This window comes from Protopterus annectens, chromosome 3.part1 (assembly GCF_019279795.1).
Source record: "Protopterus annectens isolate FY-2018-M chromosome 3.part1, PAN1.0, whole genome shotgun sequence".
NCBI lineage: Eukaryota > Metazoa > Chordata > Ceratodontiformes > Protopteridae > Protopterus > Protopterus annectens.
In genome coordinates this window covers 1,895,995,958-1,896,023,111 of record NC_056732.1, presented here as the reverse complement: position 1 = coordinate 1,896,023,111, position 27,154 = coordinate 1,895,995,958, and the positions used below count along the sequence as shown (strand labels likewise).

The 27,154-nt window shown below is 43.3% G+C and overlaps 2 protein-coding genes across 3 annotated transcripts in view; both read right to left on the bottom strand.

Annotated features, from left to right (window-relative positions):
* LOC122798813 overlaps positions 1-16,853 on the bottom strand; it is a 2,048,867-nt gene extending 2,032,014 nt beyond the window's left edge. For both annotated transcript variants that reach the window (XM_044067935.1, XM_044067936.1), the window contains exon 1: positions 15,752-16,853. In XM_044067935.1, the coding sequence (XP_043923870.1) occupies positions 15,752-16,718 (967 nt within the window). In that variant the 5' untranslated portion in view covers positions 16,719-16,853. The remainder of the gene's footprint in view (positions 1-15,751) is intronic.
* A 5,312-nt stretch (positions 16,854-22,165) lies between these two features.
* Positions 22,166-27,154, bottom strand: part of LOC122797951 — a 209,002-nt gene continuing 204,013 nt past the window's right edge. The window contains exon 5 of the mRNA XM_044066472.1: positions 22,166-26,430. Coding sequence (XP_043922407.1) covers positions 22,282-26,430 — 4,149 coding nt within the window. The 3' untranslated portion in view covers positions 22,166-22,281. The remainder of the gene's footprint in view (positions 26,431-27,154) is intronic.

Below are 27,154 nucleotides of genomic sequence, written 5' to 3'. Positions count from 1 at the left end.
TTGACGTAAGGATAGCCAACTGAGAGCTAACCGACTTGGCTAGCTGCTCAGGTAGGTTACCCGAGAGGGAATCTGACAGCTCCTTGACCAGATCCCTCTGAAGCCTGGTAAAATGTGCCAAATAATTCAGAGACCTTAAAGTAAAGGCCGCTGAAGTCAGGGTGCGCTTCCACCTGTCCATGCTCCTAGACTCCTTATTAGGAGGATGGACGGACGCTGAAGCCTCTGCCACGCCCTGTTGTGTAGCAGATGCCACCACCATGGCATCTACAGCCACGCCTTTAGTGAGGAACTCCTTCTCGGGTGGGGCAGACAAAATTTATTAGGACGAAGGGACTGGTTCCACGGTATCCGGATGTTCCCCGCCTTCGACAAACTAAATCCAGAAGCTCGTCAAGGGCGGAGACACCCAGGAGGCGGAGGGCTGAGCCCCAAAGGCCTTGAGGAGCACTGACTCATCAGCAGAGGGGTTTGGATATCCAGCCGCCTCGTTGTTTGAGGATCTCTAAGATGTCTGCAAATGAGACATCATCCGAGGACGACTGGGACCCTCCGCATCATCAAGATCAGTGTCCGATGTAATAGACTCGGGGAGTCCACGTGCTTCCTCTTGCACGATCTCTTCCTCGGGGTTCCTCCAAGACAACTCGAAGAACCCTCAGGAGGAGGGGAACCCCAATGGGGTAACCTCAGGCCCAGGGGCTCCGCTGCCTACGGACAGGGAACTGCCAAAGACCCAGTCTCCACGCCCAGGGAAGGTGCCGGTAAAGCCGGGAGATGGCAAGACTTGGCCAAGGCACTCCTCATAGCCCTGAAAGCCGGACCCCAGAATCCTGGGAGTGTCCAGTCTCCGGAGCCATGATAGCAGACGGCAATCCCGCAAGCACCGAGAGGAGGCTCGGAACCGAAAGCATAGGTCCCAAACATCACCCGGGTCCGCCGAAGAAGTCCGTGTACCAAACTCGGACCAAGGCCGGTTGGAGTAAGGGTCGGAGCCGACCCTAAGATCTCCACCGCCAACAGCATCTGCTCCGGACGGAGCCGGTCGGAGGAGGAACAGCCATGGATGGGCATGGGCTATCGGCTCCAAAGCCAACTGGGTCGGAGCCGAAACAAATTTTGAAAGACTGGGGACTGGAACAGTCTTTGGAGCACCCTGTCTATATCCGAATCCGACATCCTCGAGGACTTAGAGGATACTGAACGGGTTCGAGAAAGCCTCTCCAACGGCCCCAAAGGACTAGGGGACCGCCCGAGGCGACTCGATTATTGGCCGAGGAATACCCACAGTAGTTTCCATCGGTGCAGAGGAGGATTTCGCGCCGAGGAGGAGTGTCTGAGCGGAACCCTAGTCGGCTCCGAGACCAGTGGAGCCGACGGTGACTACCTCGATGCCCCAGCCATCGGCTCAAGCCCGAGGAGTCGAGACTGGTGGCATCGAGGCAGACTGCCCTCGGCTCCAAGTCCTTGGAGCCAAGGAGAAGCCTGCCTATGTCTTTGGCGGCGGATCCGACGGACTGGTCGGAGCCGACGCCTTCTTCTTTTGGTTGGAGAAGGAGAGGATGCTAGAGCTTCTTCGAAGGAGGGTTTGATTAAGCCTTTAAGAATAAGCTTATTTTTCCTCTCCTGGAGGACCCTAGAGGAAAAAGCGTGACACACGCTGCATGACTCCTGTAAATGTTTTGCACCCAAACAATAAACACAGAGAGAGTGGTCATCTGTGATTGACATTTTAAAATTACATTTGGTGCATTTTTTGAAGCCCAAAGGCCTAGGATTTTGAGACATTATGACCAAAAATGCAGTAATTTTCTGACAGCAAGAACACACAATCCTAATTTAACTTTACTTAACTGACTATACAAAAATCAGTTTAGAACTGCCGGTTTAACAATCCGAACAACAAGAAACTCAAGGGGATCTGAAATCCCAAAAGTTTGAGTGGGGTTAACTGACCGGGAAAGGCCCTACAGATAAGGGAGGCCTGAAATCAGAAACAACGCCCAATCACTCAAGTTTTCACAAAAAACCTTCAATCACTACACAAAGCACAGAGTAGCCGTTAAAAAGGCTTTTTATGACAGGAAAAGCAATTTTCTGACAGAAAAAAGTAAGTAAAAATTACTACTCAGCTCAGCCAGCTCGAGACCACGTCTTCGCTAGTTAGCGGCAAACGAGATCTGGGGGACTGGTAGTGGTGCATCCTGGGATATAGTAAGCTCAGCCAATAAGAGACTTCGCTCTTTGGCATAAGCGTGCCGAGTCGGAGCCGAGGGATCGGCTCCGAACCCATCAGTCAGAATGTAGGCGAGATAGGATCACATAACATCTGGCAATTCAAAGCCCTCATTGCTAAGGTAGAAGATGTATAGACCTTCTTTCCCCATCTATCCAAAGCTCTGGCCTCTATCTAGAGGAACCGGATTTTTTACAACAGAGGCCCTGACACCCTTAGGTCCCTGACTAATAGTTTCTGGGTCCGCCCTAGGACTCTTATAAAGATATTTATGAGCCTCAGGCACCCTGTAATACCTATCCGGTTTAACAGGCGCAGGAGGCAGAGAATCAGGATTAAGTGAAGCCTCTGAAAACACATCTTGCACAACATCCAGAACAGGGGGTATAGCTAAGGGCCTATGTTGAGGTAAAACAAAAATTCCTAAGCCTTTTCCGTGAATCAGAGAAGTCCTGACCTTCCCACTTAAAATGTTCCCTCATAGAATGAAGTGTCTCTGAAAAAGAAAAATCCTCTGGAGGAGAAGCAGAAGGAGTGGAATCTTCTGCATCAGAATCAGAATAAGGAGAGTACTCCTGCAAGTCTTCAGCCGAAGACTCTGAAACATCCGAAGCCTGTTCAAAACTTCCCAACTCTGGCTCCACCCTTGGCCTCTTATCAGGAGGGGGCAAAGAACCTCTAATCAGAGTAATCAATTCTTCTGCCATTTTAAGCATGTGCTTCTTAGGCACAGACCCTGCTGAACTAGGAATGACACCAACAGAAGCTAAACCTGGCCTGCCTCTGGGAGAAGCCTTAGAAACAGAAGGAGAGGGCCTAACCACCCTGGGAAGGGAGGGGAGTACAGTAACCTGAGAAGCCCCTTCAGCCTGACCTGCCTCTTGAGAGGCCACATCCTGCAAAAAGTACAGTTTTGTACCTACCATAAATGTAGATGTTCGAGGATCCACATTGCTGCAGTCCTAACTATTGGGTAGTCCGCTGTCCAGTCGGCCCGAATACCAAAGTATATGGACGCCGGTCAGGCGCATTAGACTGACGTCAGTACGTCAGGGTACTAATGCGCATGACCGACGTCATATCCTCAGTCTTTTCTTGCCCCAGATGTCAGAAGACCCTGAAAAGATAAGGCCAAAACCCAAAAACTCCAAACATACCTGCACCAAAAATATGTACAAAATATACAAAATTAGCAGAAGACAACCTCACCTACACAACCACCCCTAAACACAGAGGGGAAGGAGGGAGGGATTGGACTGCAGCAATGTGGATCCTCGAACATCTACATTTATGGTAGGTACAAAACTGTACTATGTTCTTCATTCCACATTGCTGCAGTCCTAACTATTGGGTAGAATCCCAAAGCAGAGGTAAGGGAGGCTGGCAAATCATAAGGAAGCAGGAACTGACAACATGCCTTGCAAAATAGCTGTGGCAAAACCAGCCCTAGACTTAGAGTAGAGAGGAAGGTGATAATGCTTAGAGAAAGTATGCACTGAACTCCAAGTAGCTGCCTCCAAAATATCCTTAGTCGCCACCCCCCTTAGAAATGCTGTTGAAGTGGCAGTAGCCCTAGTGGAATGAGGCCTAATCCCAGCTGGAATCTCCTTGCCATGATGGGAATAACAAAATGCAATGCAACACCCAATCCACCTAGAAATAGTTTGTTTTGACACAGGCTTGCCCTGTGAACTCAAAGCAAAAGAAACAAACAACTGCTGAGACAGCCTAAAATCCTTAGTCCTGCTCAAATAATAACGCAATTGCCTGTGTACATCTAAAGTGTGCAAAATCTTTTCCCCTTTATTTTGGGGTTCTGCATAAAAAGTAGGCAAATGAATAGTTTGGTTTAAAGCCACACTAGAAACCACCTTAGGCATAAAGGAAGGATTAGTACGTAAAGATACCCTATCCTTATGAAAAATCAAAAAAGGCTCCACTGCCATAAGGGCCTGCAACTCAGAAACCCTTCTTGCAGAAGTAATGGCCAACAAAAAAGCAGTCTTCCATGACAAGTATTTCAATTCAGCAGTAGCTGGCTCAAAAGGTTGTAGAGTAAGTTCCTCCAACACAAAATTGAGATCCCAAGCAGGAGTAGGAGCTCTACGTGGGGGTCTTATATTCTTTGCCCCTCTAAGAAATTGCTTGAACAAAGGATGAAAACAATGGTGGGTCACAATCATAGTGAGCTGAAATTGCTGCAGCATGAATCTTAATGGAAGAGAAAGACAAACCTTTGTCCAATAACTCAGTAAGATATTGAAGAGCCACACTCAAATTAGGCTCAGAAATCTCTAAATTGTTTGCTGCACTCCAAAATAAAAATCTCTTCCATTTTTCTGCGTACACTTTCCTTGTACTAGGTCTTCTGGCTTCCATAATCACATTTAAAACTTGTTGAGGAAGTTGAGACCTGCTGTCTTTCAAAACAGAATATGCCAGGCTGCTAGATGAAGAGAGTGAAGCTTGACATTGAGCAGATGACCGTCCCTCTGAGACAACAGGTGTGGAATCAAAGGTAAAGGCCATGGAGGCTTCCTTACCAGACTCCTCAGTAATGGGTACCAGTGCTGCGGAGGCCAATCTGGAGCTATTAAAATCATCCTTGGCTTGTCTTGTCTGACCTTTAGAAGCACCTTTGGAAGAAGAGGCAGAGGTGGAAACGCATACACATGAAGATTTTTCCAACTGAAAGAAAGAGCATCCACTTTCCAAGCTGTGTGATGAAACCTCTTTGTGCAAAACTTTGGCAGCTGGTGGTTTAGTGGAGAAGCGAACAGATCTATGTCTGGAGTTCCCCATGACACGGTCAATTTTGAAATACATGAAGATCCAGTTTCCACTGTGGGGATCCATGATTTGTCTGCTTAACACATCTGCTAAGGAGTTCTGTGCTCCCGGCAGAAACCTTGCCTGAAGAGTTAGTTGCAAGCTGAGCGCAGTCTCCCATAAAATCATTGCTTGCCTGCACAATGGGTAAGAATGTGTTCCCCTTGTTTGTTGATGTACCACATGACAGTTGTGTTGTCTGTTAGAATCAACACCTGCCCTGGAAGAAGTAATTCCTTGAAAGCCATTAATGCAAACTGGACTGCTAACATCTCTTTCATGTTGATATGTAGATGCTGTAGTCTGGCAGGCCACTTGTCTTGTATCCACTTTCCATTTAGATGAGCTCCCCAAGCAATGTCTGAGGCATCTGTCGTTAGAATCTGACTCGCCTCTGGCCGGGTCACAGAGTCCCTTGTTTAGGTGACATTCCTGAGCCCACCACAAAATTCCTTTTGAATGCAAGGTATTATTTGAATGACAGTGTCCAAATCCTGGCAGTGCTGTGTCCATACATTTTGAGATACCATTGCAGCTTCCTCATATGCAATTTGGCATTGGGAAGCACCAGAATACAAGATGCCATGAACCCTAAGGCTTGAAGGACTGTCCTTGCAGTCAGCCCGGACTGAAGAGATAGGTGATGGAAGTAACTGGAAAGATTCTTTTGTTTGTCCGGGGTTAAAAAGGCCATCTGGGCTGCTGTATTCAGTCTCACACCCAGAAAGCACATGTCTTGAGAGGGTACTAGACTGGACTTTATTTCGCTCACAGAATACCCTAGGCATCTTAGCACTGCTATGACATATTCCAAATGCTGTAGAAGATCTTCCTTTTCTTGAGCCAGAATCAGGCAATCGTCCAAGTAAGGATAGATTTGAATTCCTTTTAGCCTGAAGTAAGCTATCACTGGAGCCAGAACCTTTGTGAATACTCTGGCGCAGTAGATAAGCCAAAGGGCAATGCAGAGAACTGATAATGAGAATTTCCAGCTCGAAACGCAGATACTTCCTGCAAGTTAGTCTTATAGGCACATGAAGGTAAGCTTCCTTGAGATCTAAAGTTACCATCCAGTGATCTTTGCCCAGCAGAGGTAAAAGCTGTTGTAACGTCAACATTTTGAACTTGGGAATGTCCAGATAAGTGCTGAGGATAGATAAATCCAAAATTGGTCTCCACGTGTTCCCCTTCTTCGGTACTAGGAACAGGCGAGAATAAAATCCTAGGCCTCTTTCTGGTACAGGAACTGGCTGAATGGCCCCTATTTGGAGCAACAGAGAAATTTGCTTGCGAGCCTCTGTTCTTTGTAGAGGAGGAATGTCTGGCATGCCTTTGAAAGGAGGCAAGGTATGGAAATAAAACCTGTAACCGTGGTGAATGATATCCAGAACCCATCTGTCTTGGGTAATTAAATCCCAATTTTCTTTGAAAAGAGACAGCCTTCCTCCCAAAGGTGCTGCCAGGCGAGAATGAACTGGCAGCTGGAAAGGCAGGTCATTGGGTCTGCTTACGAAAGGACTGACCCCTGCCCTCACTAGAAGTCTGAGCAGGGGAACTCCCTGTCCTAGGCCTAAAGGAACCCTGAGCTCTGCCCCTACCACGTCTAGACCTACCCCTAGACTGGGAATCATAAGCAGGATAAGTCCATCCCTTAGAAGGCCAATTTCTACTAAACTTCGGAGGCTGCACCTGCAAAAAATCCTTAACAGTTTGCATAGACTTAGCCTTGTCCTCCATTTTCTTTAAGACTGCTTCCACAGGTGAACCAAACAACACATCAGACTGTAAAGGAGCATCCAAAATCCTCGCTTTAACATGCTCAGCTAAATTCTGATCTCTCAACCAGGCGTGCCTCGAAGAACAGAACCAGTGGCAGCCACCCTCGAGGAGGCCTGCACAGCATCAAAACCACACTGCAAGGAATGTTTACCCACCTGTTCAGACACATGAACTAAATCCTGCAACTCTTTACACTCAATACCTTCCGCCAGAGCATCCACCTTAGATTTCAGTTGTGAAAGGAGATAATTCTGATATTTTAACATGTGAAACTGACAATTCAACGCCCTCATGGCTAAAGTGGAAGAAGTATACACTTTCTTTCCCCATCTATCCAAAGCCCTTGCCTCTTTATCAGGAGGGACAGGATTTTTAACAACTGAGGCCTTCACACCTTTAGGCCCCTGGGAGACAGTTTCCGGGTCTGCCCTAGGACTCTTAAAAAGATACTTATGAGCTTCAGGCACCCTATAATACCTATCCGGTTTAACTGGGGCAGGAGGCAAAGAATCAGGATTCAGGAAGCCTCTGCAAAACATCTTCCACCACATTCAGAACAGGAGGTATAGCTAAAGGCCTATGCTGGGGTAAAACAAGAATTCCCTAAGCCTTTTCCTGGAATCAGAGAAATCTTGACCTTCCCATTTAAAATGCTCCCTCATGGAATGCAGAGTCTCTGAAAATGAAAAATCCTCAGGAGGGAAGCAAGGAGTAGAATCATCCACATCAGAATCAGAATAAGGAGGATACTCCTGCAAATCTTCAGCCGAAGACTCAGAAGCCTCCGAACATTGCTCAAAACTCTCAAACTCAGGTTCCACCCTAGGCCTCTTATCAGGAGGGGGCATAGAACCTCTTATCATAGTAATCAAATCCTCTGCCATTTTAAGCATATGTTTCTTAGGCAAAGACCCTGAAGCACTAGGAGAAACCCCCACTGAAGCTACACTTGGCCTGCCTCTCAAAGTAGTCTTGGAAACAGAAGGGGAGGCTCTAACCACCTTAGGAAGAGAGGGAAGAACAGCCACCTGAGAAGCCCCTCAGCCTGGCCTACTTCCTGAGAGAATACATCCTTTAACAGTAAAGTCTCTCCTGAGACTCCAAAGAAACACCTTGCAGAACCTCCGCTCCACTGAGTTTTCCAAAGAACCGACGTCTGGGACTGTCGGTTCTTCCCCTAGGCTTTGCTGCTTTGTCCTTGCGCTTTTGGCGAAGCGCCGGAGCATCCGACGGCATTTTATAATTACAACGCTTCCCAAACACTAACCTGGCACAGTCTAACCTTCTCTTAATAGTGCTTGTTAAATCTAGCACAAGAGCGGCATCCAACAACGCCGTGCTCAGGCCCTAAACAAGGTATACACAAAGTATGATAATCCCTATGAGGTATCTGTTTCCCACAAGAAATACAGTTATTCACTTTTTCTGACATCCGGTTAAATACTGAGGCAAGAAAAAACCAAAATAATCCCCAACGGGGTACTTAGCCAACTTTGATTCGGTCTGAAACTCTGACTTCAGAAACTTTCAGAACGCCAACCTGCACTCGCAAAATTGCTTCTGCATCGGACCATGCGGCAAAAAAAGACTGAGGATATGACGTCGGTCATGCGCATTAGTACCCTGACGCATGACGCCAGTCTAATGCGGCCTGACCGACGTCAGCCATATACTTTGGTATTCGGGCCGACTGGACAGCGGACTACCCAATAGTTAGGACTGCAGCAATGTGGAATGAAGAACATTCAAAGTCTCCCCCTGAGACTCCAGAGAAGTCTCCATCGGAACCACCGGTTCCACTGAAGCCTCTAAAGAACCGGCGTCCGGAATGGACGACTCATCTTGCCTGGGTTTAACTGTTTTGTCTTTGCGCTTCTTCGAAGCGGCCGGAGAATCCGACGGCATATTATAATTGCACCGCCATCAAGACCAATCTAGCACAATCTAACCTTCGCTAATAGTGCGCTTATTGAACCTAGCACAAGCGACACCCGACTACCCTGTGCTCAGACCCCAAACAGCTAATGAACAAAGAATGATAAACCCTATGCGTATCTGTTTCCCACAAGAAATACAATTATTCACTTTTTCTGACATCCGTAATACACTGAGGCAAGAAAACAAAATATTCCCAACGGGTACTTAGCCAACTTGGATTCGGTCTGAAACTCCGAACTCGAAAAATTTCAGAACGCCGAACGGCACTTGCAACGCTGCTTCTGCATCGGACCATGCGGCAAAAAAGACTGAGGATATGAAGTCGGTCATGCGCTTTTGTACCCTGACGTCCTGATGTCAGTTTTAAGCGCCTTGACCGACGTCAGCCTAATACTTTGGTATTCGGGCCGACCGAGGACAGCGGACTACCCATATGTAAGGACTGCAGCAATGTGAGATGAAGAACATCACTGAAGTTTTCTCATGTGAAGCCTGGCCAGAGGAATTAGAAGGATGCAAGATGCCATGTATCCCAGGGCTTGCAGGAACTTCCTTGCTGTGGGGTGACTTCTGGAAGCCAGCTGGGTAAAGTAGACAGGCAGAAAGCTCTGCTTTTCTGGGCATAGGAAGGCCATTTGAGATGCTGCATCTAGCAGAGCTCCCAAGAAAATTATCTTCCTGGTGGGAGTTTGCTTTGATTTCTTCTTGTTGATGGTGAACCCTAGGAAGGTTAGGAGGGAGTTGACAAAGAGAAGATCCTGGAGCAGCTTTTCTTTGCACTCTGCCTGAATGAGGCAGTCGTCCAGGTAAGGGTAAATCTGTACATTTCTCTGCCTTCAGAATGCTATGGCCAGGGCTAAGCATTTGGTGAATACTCTAGGTGCAATAGATAAACCAAAGGGCAGTGCAGAGAACTGAAAGTGTTGTGATCCTGCTTTGAAGCGCAGGACTCCCTTATGGGGATGTGGAGGTATGCATTTTTTAGGTCTACGGTCACCAGACAGGCATTATTTTGTACAGCAACTGCTGCAAAGTTAGCATTTTGAATCTGGGGACCACCAGGGAGGTGTTCAGAATGGATAGATCCAGGAAGAGGGGGGGCAAGTGCCCTCTTTTCTGGGAACTAGGAATAATCTGGAATAAAAGCCTTTGCCTGTTTGATCTGAGGGGACAGGTTCTACTGAACCCCTGGGATATGACGATTTGGACCTGTATCAATGCTTCTGCCCACTGGATTTGGAAGTAAATCTGGGTACCCTCTTGGAATTGGGAGGTCACTGAAAGAGAATTTGTATCCTGAAAAAATATCAACACCCATTGGTCCTCTGTTACAGAAAGCCAATTTTCTTTGAAGAGGGAGAGCCTTCTTCTCAGTTTCTGATAAGTGAAGGGAGGGCAGATGGGTAAGGGGGAGTGGCCATTGTTAGTTTTTGCCAGAGAAGGGTTGCTTAGAACTCCCTGCCTTAGGGGCTGAAGTCATCCACTGTTTGCTTCTCTGCTGGCCCTGAGATAGGGGCCTGGATGGTCTGTCCCTGTGTGGTTTACCTTGGCCCTGTCTGCTAGGTGCAGGGAAGGACCGGTGCTTAGAGGGAAAGTTCCTGTCAAATCTAAGAGGTTGAACCGGACAAAAATCCTTTACTCTTGCATAGATTTTGCTTTGTCTTCCATCTTTTTAAGCACTTCTGCTTTTACTCCAAACAACCGCTCCTTATCTAGGGGTGCATCAATAAGTTTAGACTTGACATGATCAGAGAGAGGTTGTTCTTTCAGCCATGCGTGTCTCCTAAGGACAGCTCCTGTCACTGCTGCCCTGCTAGAGGCTTCTAGGGTGTCACATCCACAGTGTAATGAGTGTCTGGCCACTTGACAAGCAAAGTGCAGTAAATCTTCTAACTCTTCTGAATTGGCACAGTCAGGAAAGGTAGAAAGCTTTTGTTTTAATAGTTCTGAAGTGTGCTGCTGAAATTTTAACATATGGAACTGACAATGGAGTGCTCAGATAGCCAAGGTTGCAGAGGTGTATACTGTTTTACCCCATCGGTCCAGAGCTCTGGAGTTCTTGTCAGAAGGAATAAGATTCTTGGCAGAAATAGTCTTAGCTCCTTTAGGTCCCCGTGCAATGACCTCTGGGTCTGCAGCAGGATTACTGTACAGGTACTTGTGAGAATCCGGTACTCTAACACCTGTCAGGTTTACTGGAAGCAGGTGGGAGGGTGTCAGGGGCTAAGCTAGATTCATGGAAAACATCATCCACCACTTCTAAAATAGGGGGGATAACGAGGGGTCTGTGCAGGGGCAGATCCAGAACTCGCCAAGTCTTTTCTTAGACTGGGGGAAGTCCTGAGATTCCTACTGGAAATGTTCCCTGAAGGTGTGAAGGGTTTCACCAAAGGAAAGGCCCCTCTGTAGGGGAAGCAGAAGGAATGGATTCCTCTGCATCTGAATCCTCAAATAGTCCGAGCTTGCTGTTCATCTTCAAAATCTGAATAGTTTGATTCCTCAGAATCCTGTTCCATCATAATTTCTGGAGAAGGGTGCCTTTTCCCTTTAGAAGTTGTAGCCTGACTGCCCCGGATAAGGGAGAGGAGATCATCTGCCATTTTAAGCATTTGTGCTTGGGGTGGTAGAGCAGGAGCAAGATGGTGAATAGAAGCAGATTTCCTAGGAGCAGCCTGGCTTTTAGGCCACAGAGAATCCATCGGTCTGAAAGAGAGATGGTAGTCAGATGAGAATACGTCTTTTTGCCAAGATTCAGTAGTTCGAAAGGCCTACTCGGAAGCCGGTGCCCGAGTTGTGACTCTGGACCCAACCGAAGCAGAGACAGCCAAAGGCTCGGAAGACTAAGAAGATTTCTGCGGCATACCAGACTCCAAAAGGGTCTCAGTAGAGGCCTGCGTGCATACTGAATCAGGCATCAGGGGCTGCGAAAGCACCTCACTGAATTCCGAAGAACTGACAACCTGCTTAGCAGTAGCGTCATTGGAAGGCTTAGCCTTGTGTGGTCTTATCTCTATCCTTATTGCTACGTTTTTTCAGAATGTGCACGGATTGTTGGCTGATGGACGCCTTATCGGAATGCGAAAACAGAACACAAGAATAGTTGTCTACAAAAAGAGCTCTACGGCGAATGGTTCTCGCATTAAAGAGGGCATAGAACCAGTAACGGGGACTTCGTGGTCTGGGCCTAAACAAGTGACGCAGTAAGAATGGAAGTCTCTCTGTGTGGGATCTGCTTTCCACAGGCAAGACAATTGTTAACTTTTTCGGACATCGGTTAGTGCAAGAAAAAAGGGTCTCCAACAGGGTACTTAGCTTTAGACTGCTTCAGCTGAAATTCAAACTCTGGTAGCGACCGACCCGGCACTTGTGTGAACTGCTTTTGCTACGAACTCTACGGCAATAAAGACTGATGTAATGTCATTGGCTGCCTTGCTTTATAGCACTGACTACCTGACATCAGACTATAGGCAACTGCAGTCGATGCAGAAAAACACTGACTCTGGTTTTGGGCAGGCCGAGGGCTACTACAACAGGGATAACCCACAGGTGATGACTGCAACAGTGAAATACGAAGAACATCTAGTTACCAGTAAAGAATTAAACGGTACTAGGTAAGGAGGAAAAAAGGACCATTAGCACTCATGACCACTAGAAACTAGGAGGAGCTCAAAACCAACAGAACTCTATGCTGACGAAGTGTTGCAAACAAGATCTGAGGTATTCTGCGGGCACAGCATTATGGATAGGGAGGAGAAGCTCAAATCACAAAGCTCGAGCTAAGAAAAGTTGCTGGTCGGTTCAGAGGACTAGAACCAATACCCACAGGTTAATGAAATGAAGAGGACAATATGAGATATTTTGTGTGATATGGGTTAATGAAATTTTATTTAATGGGAAATTAATTTTGGCTGCTATAATGTGAAAAATTAGATCAAGGTTGTGGAAAGAGCAGTCGGGTTTAACATCTCAACTGAAGGATGGCACACTTAGGAGTGCAGCACCCCTCTTATGCTGCACAAATCTGTCAGTAATTGATCTACTTGGTGTGGGAACACAGCCTTCTATACCAAAGGTGAGTGTGCTACCTGTTGCACCACTGACAAGCCTAGTGGAAATTAAAAGTATGTAATACTGTGCACCCCAAGTTAATTGCATGGAAAATAATTGCATGTTAAAAAATAAAAGCTCCTGTAGAACTACACACAAACATACACACACACACACACACACACACACATACACACTACATCACTTACCCACTTGTCTTGTATGAGCATCATCCTATATCCCAGGGTCTGACTCCATCAGTTTCTGTTTGGCAACAGTCCAACACTGGGCAAATCACCTAACCAAGCCACCCCTGTCAAAAAGTGTCTTATGCTTACTGAAATTTACCCAGAAAACATGTTTGCTTACCAATGCACTGTTCCTTGCTATAAAATGCATGACTGCATTTATGCTCACCTGTTTTTTTTTTTGTTTTTGTTTAAGAAAAAGTTTGAGTTTGTCCAAAGATTTTTATTTTATCTGCTTCCTCAGCTTCTTCCTCCAGTTTAAAAGACCAGCTCTGTGTTTTTTCAAAAATATAAAACATTTGAGACACACAACATTTAAAGACTTGCTTTATTATTACTTAAGATTGGGGGAGATTTTAACCAGAGGAATCTACCTGCACTGTGTCATAACCAGAGGCTCTCGAATGCAATTATAGGAATGTCAAGTACATAGTTTCCTGATGCACCTTAAAAAGGATGCCCAAAAAGCTGGAGGATAAAGACTAGGCAAACTGACTGTAAAACATCATTTCCTTATTATACGTTTCATTAAGTGCCACAATACTTTGTAGCATTAACCATCGTTCAGAAACTGCCCACTTGTTGATACTACCCAAATTTAAAAGAGCATTGCTTAAATATTCACTGCCTATATTACAATTAGGTTGTGTAACTCGATGTACTGAGTTCTGCTTACTCTCCCACATGTACTATCTGTACTGAACTATCACAATAATAACATAACTTATATGGGAGGACAAACAAAATCCTGATAATGAGTTGCTTTCTAATAAAACAGATATCTTGAATGCACTATTTTTTTAGTCAGAGTTGACAAAGCTATTTCCTTTCTCAGGAAAATTCTAGTGTGTTATTTTTACTGGCTACAAAAAAAGGTTAGCTGTATCATTAGAATAATAACAGTAAAGGTACTATTGAGGGGACCAACGTAAAGATGTTCAAATACATCTTCAAGTGTCTGGAAAACAAAAGGCACTGTTGTGGGTTTCTGTTTATCAGTCCTTAAGAGTTCCAAGATAGCTCATACTAGACTGCCTTTAAAGCACCACTTAAAATTCTCCACCTGGTTATGTGCTTTACCAAAGACACACGTTTTAGGGAGCCAATAAGACTGTCTTCTCGTTATCTGCGTCACAACCTAAGAAATCAGGGAGCCATAGGCCGCATCCTCTTCATCTAAATTAAAATACACAAAGTCAAGAAAAGAAAAGAAAAGGTAAGGTCACTGTTATTTTTTTGCCAGAGGAGCTATCCCTGTCAAAGACTAAGCTACTTGAAGGTTAATGCTATGCATCATGGTCACATACTCCACACTAAGCATGCGATAATCAAAGGAGTCAGATGCCAGGAGAGAGGCAGTCAGCTAATGGGCATCAATCTTCAAGAAAAACAGCATATCAGTGAGAAAGGATGTTAGGAAGTTAAAACACCCGAGAGCAGGTCAGTCTCAAGGGTTTCCACACATTGCAGAAGGATGGCAAGAAAGTCTGATGAGGAGAAACAACTGATAGCACAGCAAAATTCTGCCAAGATTTAACATGTACTGTGAGCACCTGGAGACCACTGTCCAGCAATGTGGTCTTGCACACCTTAAAGTCCAGGTCGATTATCACAAAAAGCTCCCATTGGCTGTCTCCACAGTGGTCACAACCATCATGGATCCAGTAAAACAAAGTTTAAACAATCAGAAACATGCAAGCCAATTCATCTTCAGCAGGCCCATTTGTTAGTCATTTTTTCAGGAACATTGCAGATCTCAGAAAATACCTAAATCAAAGTGTTTCACAAATATATGAAATGCAGTCTGTTACAAAATGACTCAAAACAGTGTTCTTCAAAGTCACTTGAAGGCAAAAAAAAAAAAAAAATAGAATGATGACCCATACAATATAAACCAAAAATGGTATGGGCTGCTGTCCCTTTTAACTGTGTGACCAGGCCACAAATACACACATTTTTTTTAATCTTTATGCAGAAATGTAAGGCTTCCCTTTAAGTTATTACATGGAAGTGGGCTGCTGCTAAGTACCAAATACATTTTTTATTTATTTAACATTTGTTGACCGGGAAAGTCCGACTAGGTTCCACAGAGCCTGTTTTCAACGGAGGCCCGGGGAGAAGTGCTCCAGATGCATGTCTTTGGAATGTGGGAGGAATCCGGAGTACCCGGAGGAAACCCACGCGAACACAGGGAGAACATGCAAACTCCACACAGAAGGCACCCCAGCCGAGAATCGAACCGGAGAACCTCTTGCTGTGAGGTGACATTAACCGCTGCACCACTGCGCCGCCTTGTATGTTCATATTTGTGGCTACTTTAGCACAGTGGTTAGATCAAATACATCAGTAGTGCGACATCTCTACATATCCAACTTCCACTTTTATTTTATATGGTTATTCACTTACTGTAGAACAGATTTTAATTTTAAATCATATATAGGCATGTAGTTTATTTTTTCTGTATCTGTATGGTCATTTCACATTTTTTAACTCATGCAATATTTTGTTAAGATATTCTAACTTGCATAAGACAGCAGCAGATTACATTTGTTCTTGTTTTGTACTGAAAATGTTACACTCTACTATTCAAACACTAAGGTCTCATTCTCCTTTTACTTCAATCTCTAACTACATCAAGAATTACGAGCAGCAATCAAAACTTCCAGTGTCCTACCTGCAGTAGCAGTATATGCAGTCTTAGACTCCCTTCCATGCTCACTCCATCCTTCAGAAGGTAGTGCCTCACCAGAAGATGAGCACTTCCAAACAGTTTGACATGAGCTACTTAATTTTACATGACAGTCATTTTCCTCAAAAGGTTTTTCCTGGAGTACTGATCCTCTTGGTGTATCACATGACCCAGCTACTTGTGCTTCTGCATTTTCCATGGAGCTGTGCACATTATCTTTAATGTTTTCAGGAAGCTGCTGCGAAGATGAAGTTGAGCAGGTTTGCCCCATTTCTTCAGTATCACAGCTACGATCAGAAGCCACAATGACTCGGGGTGAAGTGGCAGCTATTTGGCTGCCAGAAATGCTTCTTTCATCTGTGTTATCTGACAGCAGCAATGAGCAGCCACTTGCACAATTGTCATCTGCTGAAGAGCAAGTATCCATAATTTCATGAACCTCACCATTTACAACTGAATGAGACAAAGAATCACAATTTGGGATGCACGTACTTTGCAATGATGTAGTTTGTGAACAATCTGCTAAGTCAGAGCTTCCTTGACTACTCCCAAGGTATAAGGCAGAGTCACAAACTGAGTGATTTACATCATCTGAACATTCACTCATCTCTACTGTACTCACTTTAGAAGAGGAAGCAGCTGAATTAATACAAGGACTCGTGTCCAGCTCATCTTGCACCTCCACTTTATGAACCTCACCCTCCACATCTGAATTAGATAAGCCAGAATTGTGACATTCTGAGGTACCTGTACTAGAAGTCTGTGATATTTTCTGTGAACTATTACTATCTTGGCTTCCCTGACTGCTTAAAAGGGATGTAGCAGAATCATGCCCTGCATGATGTTCTCCACATGAATATTCACTTGACTCTATTTTTTTCAGGCAAGGAGGAAACAGCTGAATCAGTACCAGAGCAAGTGTCCAGAGAGTTAATTTGCTCTCCCATTTCATGATAATCTTCTACATATGAAACAGACGTACCAAGATTACTGATGCAAGTATGCTGTATGGAATGTTCTGAACAAGCCACATTTTCCATGCTTCCTTGACTGCCCCCAACAGGCGTGGCAGAAATACATCTTTCATGGTCTACACAGTCTGCACATTTACTTGAGTCACACTCATTTACTTCAGCTAACAAGGAAATATCCGATTCACTATTCAAGCAATAGCCAGACTCCTTTTTCTCTCCCCTTTCATAAGCCTCAGCCAAAGTGGTACACAAAGCCTGAGATGTTTTCTGTGAATGATCCTTTATATCAGGGCTTCTCGGACTGCATAAACAGCTTGCAGCAGAGGACGCTTCCTGATCTACAGTATATGACTCTGCTATATTTTTTTTAGGAAAGGAAGAAGCATATGAACTAGTAAAGCCAGTGCCCAAGTTAATGATCTCTATTTCATAAGCATCAACATCCTTATTTGAATGAGATGAACCAGAGTCAAAATCTTCTGAAGTATGTGATATCTGTGATGAGCTTTTCTGAGAAAAAAAAATTTCATCATGAGTTCCCTGACTGCTCCAAAAAGATGTGGCAGAAGCACTTGAGGTGCAGTCCACACCACCAAAGCACTGACTTGGCTCTATCACATCTGTCTGAGGTGAGGAGGAACCATTTGAGATGGTATCTGTTTTGTCAGAAGGCTCTGTAATACATGTTGAAGATCTTTTGCCTATGGACAACACTTCACTTGTCACTTTATCTGTAGATTGCTCATCTCCATCAAATGGTAAGGGGGTATTAGAAACAGAAATATCCAGAATTTCTGAGTTACTTTCCACATTTCTATCAGGAAGCTCAATATTCATAGACTCACAGTCCTGGTTAAGCACTCTGACTTCACAAGATGGTTCTTCAAAACTACACGCAAGTGCAGCATGTTTAGGAGAATTAACCATTGAAATCTCTGATCCACTATTTACAAACTGTATCCCTTCAGTTTCACTGCACTGCTCCTTACAAATACCTTTTGTTGGGGGTGAAAAACTGCTGGAATCATCTTGGCTTTTAGTCTCTGAAGACGCATGGTCAACTAGCATTTCCTCAGTGACTGATTCATCTTCCCCTAATACAGCTGAAGTTCCGTTTTCAAGGTCAGTTTTGTTTGCAGTTTTTGCTTTTCTGAAGAAATCTTGTACTAATCTTGCAATTTCACCCTCTGTATTATCCTGTACTGAAACATTCCCTAATATTTTTCTCTCATCTGCTGCAAAATTTTTAAAGAACTGTCTCACCAGACTGCCAATTAACTCACTCGTTGAAGAGCCAGGTTTATTAACATTACCGGGACTAGCGGTGTTTACTTCTTCGGACCGAGTGGTAACATCTGACCTTTCTGGATGTTCCAATAATAGCACTTTTTTGGGAGGACAATACTCTGTGTCAAATGATCCTGAAGAGTCGGTCACTATATTGCCATCCAAATATCGCCGTTTCAACTTTTCAAAACAAGAACCACTTTCTGTAAGTTCACTGGCTACACCTGAACTTGGTAGTTCCTGTGCTAGTGTTTCACTATCACAAGTTCTACTTAAATCCTTAGGAGTCATTTCAGCATCAGAACTGGTGTGCTCCTCAGAAATAAAGTCATCACTTGTACAACAGCTGCCCGGCTCAAATTTAGCCTCATTATTTACAGTCTCCTCACACTTCATGTTCTTGGCATTTTCACAATGTTCTGTAACTAGATTTATAGCACAGATTTCAGAAACCTTATTCCACTCTTCAGTTTTTTCAGAGTAATTTTTCTCCTCTTCTATGTCATTGGAACTGTTAAGAGATTTTGAACCTAGACATGAACTCATGCAATTACTTGTTTCTGGCATATCTTTATGGCCCAAGTTAGAGGGAGATGAAACAAGAGGCAGTGAATTCTTTAAACTCTGGCCTTCCCTAGTTACTTCTTTTTGATGTGCATCCTTGGAGTTTTGTTCTGTGTCATTAATGATAACAGAAGTACAGATGTGCTCACTTGAAAGAGTCACTCCACGTAAACCAGGCTTTACATTTTCTGAAGAAACAATCGGACACTTATTACCAGTCATTTCATTCCCTATTTCAGATAACCTGTGATAATCTGAAGTACTCCTAAGCTTTTCAAAATTGCACTTAAAGTCAAAAGCATTTATGCCTTTAGTCAGCGACTCCCTGACATCTTCATCAGGCATGCATACAAACTGTTCGGCGTTAGTTACAGATTCCTCTGAAAGAGGACTGCAATGGAAGGCTGAGCTTATTTGCTCCTGTGCGTCAAATTTTAATTCTTCGCTCAGACTGCCTTTGTTCATCTGTTTCACATTATGTACATTAACTGAACCGTCTTCATAAATTATATCACCAGGACTATCCTGTGTAAAGCAAGAAAAATCATTACCTGCATCACTACTTTTTTTATTTTCATTCTGTGGGGACTCTCCATCTTTTGAAAGATGTGGTGAAGGCTCTTCAACATTCTCTTCTTGTTTCCGTAGTGTTGAGGGCAGTTTTCCTTCAGAACAGCCCAATTCTCCTGCTTCATCAATTTCAACACTTTTCGCGGTATCAACTTTTAAAGAATCAAAAGAATCAATTGCTTTTTCAATCACTGTATTAGCTGTACTCAAAATATTAACTCCATTCTGAAGGCATGGTTCGTTAACCTGCTGTAAGTGAGAAGAGAGATTCAACACTATTACCAAACTCCAACCCATCAGTTTGTTTTCCTGCTTTCATTTTTTTCTCAGGTGTTTTAGATAGGTTTTGTGTGCTTTGGCAGGAAGGTATGTCAGAGTCTGACAGTTCCATACTGAATTCCTCTGAAAAATAAAACTCAAGCTGTTCTGAAGACTCTGCTTCTTTATCAGTAGTAGCCTGATGAACCATCATTTGTTCTGCTTCCTCCATATCATATTTAATGTTTCCAGTAGTCAATGTTTCTGAAGAATGTGAAATCCCGAGATCAAGGCTATCCTGAATAATGTTACAAGCATCTGGAGAAACATCTCTGCGATTACTCAGCTTCTGTTTCATTGGCACTGCTTGACATTCACTTATTTGTTCGGTTGAAGTCCCACCGCTCCTTCCACAGACTTCATTTTCACCGGATTCTTTTACTTCCCCATTGTGTTTTTCGGTGCATACACTCTGCATACTATTCATGACACCCACATTATGCACACCAGCTGCTAGATCTTGAACAGTAAACAGTTTATCTTCACTCTCCAGTTTACTGGTCATATACTGGTTATTGCCACCATCTACTGGTTCCCTTGCTGTTGCATCATTCTCATCATAAACGTGACCTGCATCAGCACAATTTTCAGTGCTGTCAGGCACATTCCACAACTCCATTGTTTCACTGACCATATATTTTCCTGTTACTGAAGCTTTGCCAGTGTAGTCCTCTCCTTCAGAAGTATCAGTGGCTCTTCCAGTCTGCATTCCATGCTCCGCTATTTTTACAGCGGAGACAGAATCTGCCTTTACCATTTCTTGAATGTTCTGCACTTCAACACCTTCAGAAGCAGCTGCCTTTACCTTGCTTTTTACAACAGTAAGCTCAAAGTGCGCTCCACTTTCATGATGGTTTTCATTTACAGCCTTCTGTAGGCTGCACTCAGACATTAGACCATCCTTTTTTTCAACGAATACAACAAGAGAGTCGAAGTGCTGGATTTCATTAACTGCATTTAAGCTTTCATACTTAGAAGTGGAAGTGCATAAACCAGTTTGTACAGTACAATTATGCATGCTCTCTTTATGTACACTTTTCTTGCTTTCTTCATCTGCATGTACACATTCTTTCTCCTTCAGATGCGGTCTGATGTTTGTTTTATCCTTCTGATCTTTTTCAGTGTCATTAAGAACTGCACATTCAGAGACTGCTGCTACATACGTATTGTCAGTTTTTACCAAACTGTGGGCACTGACCTCCCCAACAATTTCAGGGTGCTTATTTTCACATGGAAAGCCAAAACTGCTCTGTCTCTCTGGCTCAGCACAGTTTTCTTCCAATGCACTGTTCCACATCTCTGGCTCAGCACAGTTTTCTTCCAATGCACTGTTCCACATCTCCGGCTCAGCACAGTTTTCTTCCAATGCACTGTTTTGCACAGTGTGACTAAGGTTCTGTGAGATGTCCAGTACAGCTGTAACAGTGAGTCCATTGCTTTCTTTCACTGACTTCTGGGTGCTACAGTCTATCCTTGCTGTAACTGCTTCTGTTTGGGTGAGAATGCTATCATCTGCTTTACCACACTTAACTTCAACACTGGGCTTTTCTGCATTTTCAGTCAGCAGTACACCTGTCTGTGCAGTTTCAACATTACACACAGTACGCTCTTCAGCACTTTTTTTTATTTCACTTCCTACACCATCAGTACTGCTCTCACAGACTACTTTAATGTTTAGACTTTCTCCTTCATCCACATACGTTTGCATGTGGGACTGTTTAACTTCAACATCAACTGTATCTCGAACATTAGCCTGTTCAATGGTGTCTGTGTTCTCAGGTGTAACAACTTGAACTGTATTGTCCACTTGTGTACTGTGCATATTTTCATTTGATGCACTCTGGATGCTGCAATCTGCAGCACTTTCAATGTGTGTAGCAACCTGATCATTTACTGCACAGATTTTTTTGCTGTCACATTTTTCATCTACTTCAATGTCTACATTAGAAGCAATGCACTTAATATCTGTACCATTCAAATTATTTCTTTTTACTAAAGCTTGGGGCTGGCACCACCTTTCTTTCTGTTCTTTCAATACATTTTCAGAACGGTTCATTTCAATTTCATTTGTGCAGGGAAAAAACTTTATTTCATTCAAATTCTGCACACTGTTCTCTATCACCTCTAGAACATCATTTTTCTCAGCAAATGGCTGTACGCTCTCTTCAGACATCTCAGTCAACACATCTTGCTTAACCTCTGCTATGCATGGGATGCCAAATGTTTTATTTCCATTATCTTTTTTTTCTAGCATATCTAAGCATATACCCTCAGAAACTGCAGCGACGCACCTAGAATTTAAGCTCTGGGAAATGTCACCTTTTGCTATGGTAGCAGTTGTATCAAAGTGCTCCAGTCTTTTTAAGTTACACACACCTGATTCATTATTTTCTTTCACATTCTGCAAGCTACCCTTCACATCACCCATACTATTAACAGTTTCCTGATTCAGCAAGCCCAATGCATCATTATTAATGTAGTTACCAGCATTTTCAGTTAACTTTTGAACTGCATTATTGACCAAGCCTCCTTCACTGATGAATGTGTTATCATATCTGCCATCTTGAGCAAATTCAGCTCTTTCAGCTTCGGTAAACAATGTGCATTTTTTAACCTTTTCAAAATTAACTATATGTTGAGCACTGCCCACATAATCAGCACTCTGATCCAAATTTTCATCTGTTGCCACCTGCATACTGTACTCACTTATCTGAACTGGAGCACTATTAGGAACATCTGTAAATTCAGGTACCTGTGGGCACTCTCCTTTATCCTGCTCAGCTACATTTTGGATAGTTTTATTCACAGAACTGGATGGAAAATCATCATCTTCTCTGTTTTGACATTCACATCTTGTGTTTCTTTACAGTTCACTTCACTTTTCAGCATGTTGCATTCACCATTATGTACTGAATTACTTAATATTACTCTTTGGGTGTCCATCTGATCCACATTGTTACTGCTCACATCTCTCTTATTTACAACAATTTGAGGGTAAAACGAACAATTTCTAGTAACCTCCTCCTCTACAGTTACTTCCGCAGAGCTATGCTCAACATTAGCAGCAGTACACACAGGTTCTCCTACACCATTTACTAATTCATCCACTTCAGAATCTCTATGAACTTTTTGTTTCTCATTTGAATAAATGAAGTCGTCTTCTCTAGCTTGCTGTTGTCCTTCACAATCCTTTTCTACTCCACCATGTATTTGTCTGTCCATAATGCAGCTATTGTATTCAAAGTTGCTGTTCACAGTCTCAACCACTGCAACTTTAAGCAACTCACTTACTGTACTAGTTTCTAAGTGGTTGAAAGTACTGATACTGACATCACTTGTGCTGCCCTCAATCTCTGCATCACCACTACTGGGCACATTTTCCAGCCTGGACACCTTGAGTACATCAGTGAAGGAATAATCATTATCCTGTTCTTGCTTTTCTCCAAGTTTCATATTTTTCCCTTCTGTGTTCTGAAGTCTGTGAGGCTCCTCACCAAAATCCTCCTGCACCATTTCCTCGTTCTCTATAACGCACTCAGATTCTTTAGAATGACACTGTACGCTCTGAATTTTATCTGTGGAATATGGCAAGTCCAAAACATGTTCAGACTCTGAAAATGGAGTATTCAATTTTAGTAGAGCAGAAAATGTTGGAGAGTTCTCAAGGTTCTCATCCCCATTGCTGTTTTTAAGATCTGCCATATCGGAATCTGACAGTAACACAGTTGATGTGGCATCATTAGGAGGCTCATCTTTCCCCTTTCCTTCTCCTGTGGTAATGCTCAAGATAGAAGAGGTTTCTTCAGAGCTACCAGTCCTTATCAAAGAAGATTCCTCTTCAACAACTTCATTTTGTCTGAACTTACCATCTGAATTTACCATAACCTCAACACTGCTATCAGAAATTTCATTTGTACAAGGGCTTTTACAGACAGAGCTGTTTTCATTAATGCTTGGCTCTACGTTGTCTCCTGTTTTGCCATTTAGTACAGAACCGGCAGACAACATAGGAGACTCTCCTTCCTGTGCAACTGAAAATCCTATTCTTTGAAGAGGAATCTGCGAATTGGGCCTTACTTCATTCTCGGATCCAAACAGTTCCTGATGAAAATTTGCATCTTGGGAAGGGTCAAGGCAATGTTTGGCAAACTCAGCACAATTTGATAAATGTTCATCTTCTACTCCACAAGACTGTGAATCCACATTTAATTTTTCTTCAGTTGTACTAGTTTTTAAGGAAAAAAGTTTCTCAGTAACTAGGACCTCCTTTTCTGCGGATTTTAAAGGGAGTGTTTCAGTTGTGTCAGCCTGTCTCACACAAAGTGGGCTATCAATGTTGGAGCTGCCTTTAACAAGTGTACTACTGTTTTCTTGTGAGCAGTTGTAATGTTCACTCAAACTATCAAAAATTTCACTGGAGTTCTTATCTTTTTCATCACTGAAATGGTCTTTCAGCAACGTGTTACTCTCTGTAGAGTCTGCAATTCTGCAACCAAGAACTGCAGTCCTCCCACCTGCCAGGCATCCCACTGTATCGTTCGCTCCATCATCTATAGGCTGCATTGCTAAATCCATCTTTACTGCTCCAGAATTAATATGTTCAAACTCTGCATTTTCCAATGAAATGCATGCATCTGATGAAGAACCAGTACAAGTTTCTTCTGGTGAATCATTTTCTGAAATCCTCCACTGGCATAATTTTACTGTTGAAATGCCACCTGTTTCCAGTTTACACTCCTGCATACTACCACATACGTTACTACTGATATTCTCCTCAAGTATATTTAAGGTATTATTTTTTTCAGTAAGATCACATTTATCATTCGAAACAACAAGGCCGCCTTCACTCTTGTGATCCAACATTGACGTAGAACATCTAGATATCAAAGATTTGCTTTCACTTTCTGCATAAGCACTCTGCATATGTTGGACAGACTCCAAGTCCTCTACAGGCACAGAATACTGTTCAACTTCATCAGGCCTATTGTACAGTGATGTTTCACCTATACAGTCCAACTTATCCTTAACAGTAAATTCTCCTCCACCTTCTGTACTTAGAGACTCAGGAATTCTCAACTGAATATCACGCTCACTATTAGACGCACAAATTTCAGTACAAGACTCCATTTCTGGCTGGCATTTATTCTCAGGCAGTGCCCTGTCAAGCTCTTTGCATTGTGATATACAAGATTCACAAGAGTCCTTATTACTCTCCACATTATAATGGCTTATATCAACTATAGAAAGACCAGAATCAGCCTGGCAAGTTACATTTGGTACTGCATTTAATGACATCTTGTAGTCCAAGCTGGGTTCATCCTTCATCTTCAGGGAAAGTTCACTCTGAATGCAGACATTAGAATGCTGTGCACACCTCTGAAGTTGGTTACTCTGAGTTTTTACATCTGAAGAACATTTTTCATCAATAGAAGTAGACATAATCAAAAACGTGTTGTCAACTTCATCTATTCTACTGACAAAAGAACCAGAATTGCATGTATGGGCAGAAGTTTTACACATCAGTGGAGATGTATCAGACTCCAGGTGCTCTTTCCCAAGGCTGCTCGACTGATTAGTAAAACTTTCATCTGCTACATGTACACTTCTGACCATTTTAAGGATCAGAGGTTCATCATTACAACCTTGTTCATCCTTGGTGAGATTCATTTCAGGACTACTAAGGCCTGAATCACCTGCAACTTCCAAATCACTTTCAACACTGAACTGACTTTCAGATCCTTTCACAGACAAACTGTCTGGAATTTTCCCTTTATCCACTGTTGAAAAAGCAACATTCTCAGAGTACACAGATTCACTTAGTTCAGGCTGATCCTCATTTTCTGGTTCAAACACGTTGCTGGCACACATTTCGGGACTCTCTAATTGTGATGAATCTGTGTTTTCATCAACATATGATTTTTCTTCCATACAGATGGCTAATGGATGAAAAGTGCTAGTGTTCTCAAACCTACATGTCTGTGCAGCAGCAGTGTTACTTTCTCCATATTCCTCAGAAACCTCACACTGCTTAAATTCGCCTGTGAGTGGGGCATTAGTGGAGCTAATTATTGCACATTCTTTCACACTGACACCTGCGTGCGTTCTTACTTCTTGGGGTAATGGAATAGCAGGACAGACTTCATTGTCTTCATTCATGTGAACATCGGCTAACAGTATGTCAGACTCTGAATTTGGTACTAGTAATTTACAGTCTTCCTTCACTGACTCGTTGGTAATTTCATCTTTTGACTGAATCTGAATGGTCTCAACACCATGCAACAATTCATCACAGTCACTCTCAAGCTCATTCACTGGACTGCCAGCTTCTGAAAGCGGTAATGTAAGATGAAACGTGCTGCCTCCTTCTGGTGCCTTTGTCACTGCTGAACTTCCAAATGAAGCTTTCTGACAATTCTGTTCATCTAAAAAGGGTCTGTGGAACTGTCCAGAAGTTGGCCTTACTTCAACTCCTGCTGCACCATATGAATTGATGTTAACTGATTTTTCTGTCACTTGTTCTAATGCACCTTTGTCTACCTTATGAACATCTCCTTGAGAAAAAGCAGTCTCATCAGAAGCTTCCAAAACCCCATGACACTGTGAGGATTCTGATGGCAATTTACTAAGAGCTGCTTTTTGGAAGGAACTGTGCAAAGGTGTTTCTTCTCCAGATTTTGCTGCTACTGCTGCATTACATTCTGAGTTACAGCCATTATCAGGGACTGCAGACAGCACAGTTACTGTAGACGGTACAAACTGACTTAAAGTAGTGTTTTTTCTTGTGAATTCTGAAGAACTTTGTGATAAGGAAAGGGTTGATGAACTACTGGAGGTAGTGGTAGGAGCAGCCCATAATCCAGATGGAAATGGGAATTGGGAATTTGTTCCTAGAAAAAATCCTGGGTGGCCAAAGTACGGAATGTGAACAGATGTAAGGACTGGTAGCTGCAGCTATTAAAAAAAAAACAAAAAAAAAAGTGTTAATATAGAGGCCATGTTTTTCACCCTCTCAAATTTATTTTAAGGGCATATGCATAAGAATTTATTATAATTAAAAGTCATCTATGCTGTCCATTTTCATTCATCCTCAACAAATAGGTTTTGATCCAATCCTCAGATCCGAATCAGCTGCATACACTAGACTTTGGATTCAACTGGCAAGCTCTTCCCTCTATCCATATTGCTACCCAATATTGGTAGAATTAATGCAGGCTATGTACAAGGACCCACTGACTCAAGTACGAACAGTGTTCGGCCTCACAGAGGGGCTCCCTATGGGAGTGGGTGTACACCAGGGTTCAGCTCTGAGCCCACTGCTGTTCATACTGGTGATGGACTACATTAGCAAACAGGCAGGAGGGACCGATCAACAAAGCTGCTGTATGCAGACGATGTAGCAGTACAGGCGGACTCTGAGCTAAAACTTCAGCAAAGAATAGGAGAATGGAATGCAAATCTTAAGGCACATGGGATGAAACTAAGCATAGGTAAGATGGTGGTAATGGCAGCAAATTGAGGAAATCAGAAGAAGCTGAGAATAGAGATAGAAGGGAAGATACTGGAACAGGTAAACAGCTTCAAGTATCTGGGACGGCTGTTTGAGGAGAAGGGTAGCTTGAATGAAGAGGTCAAAGCTAGAATCAGAGGGGCTGCAGCCAACTGGCATAGAGTATCA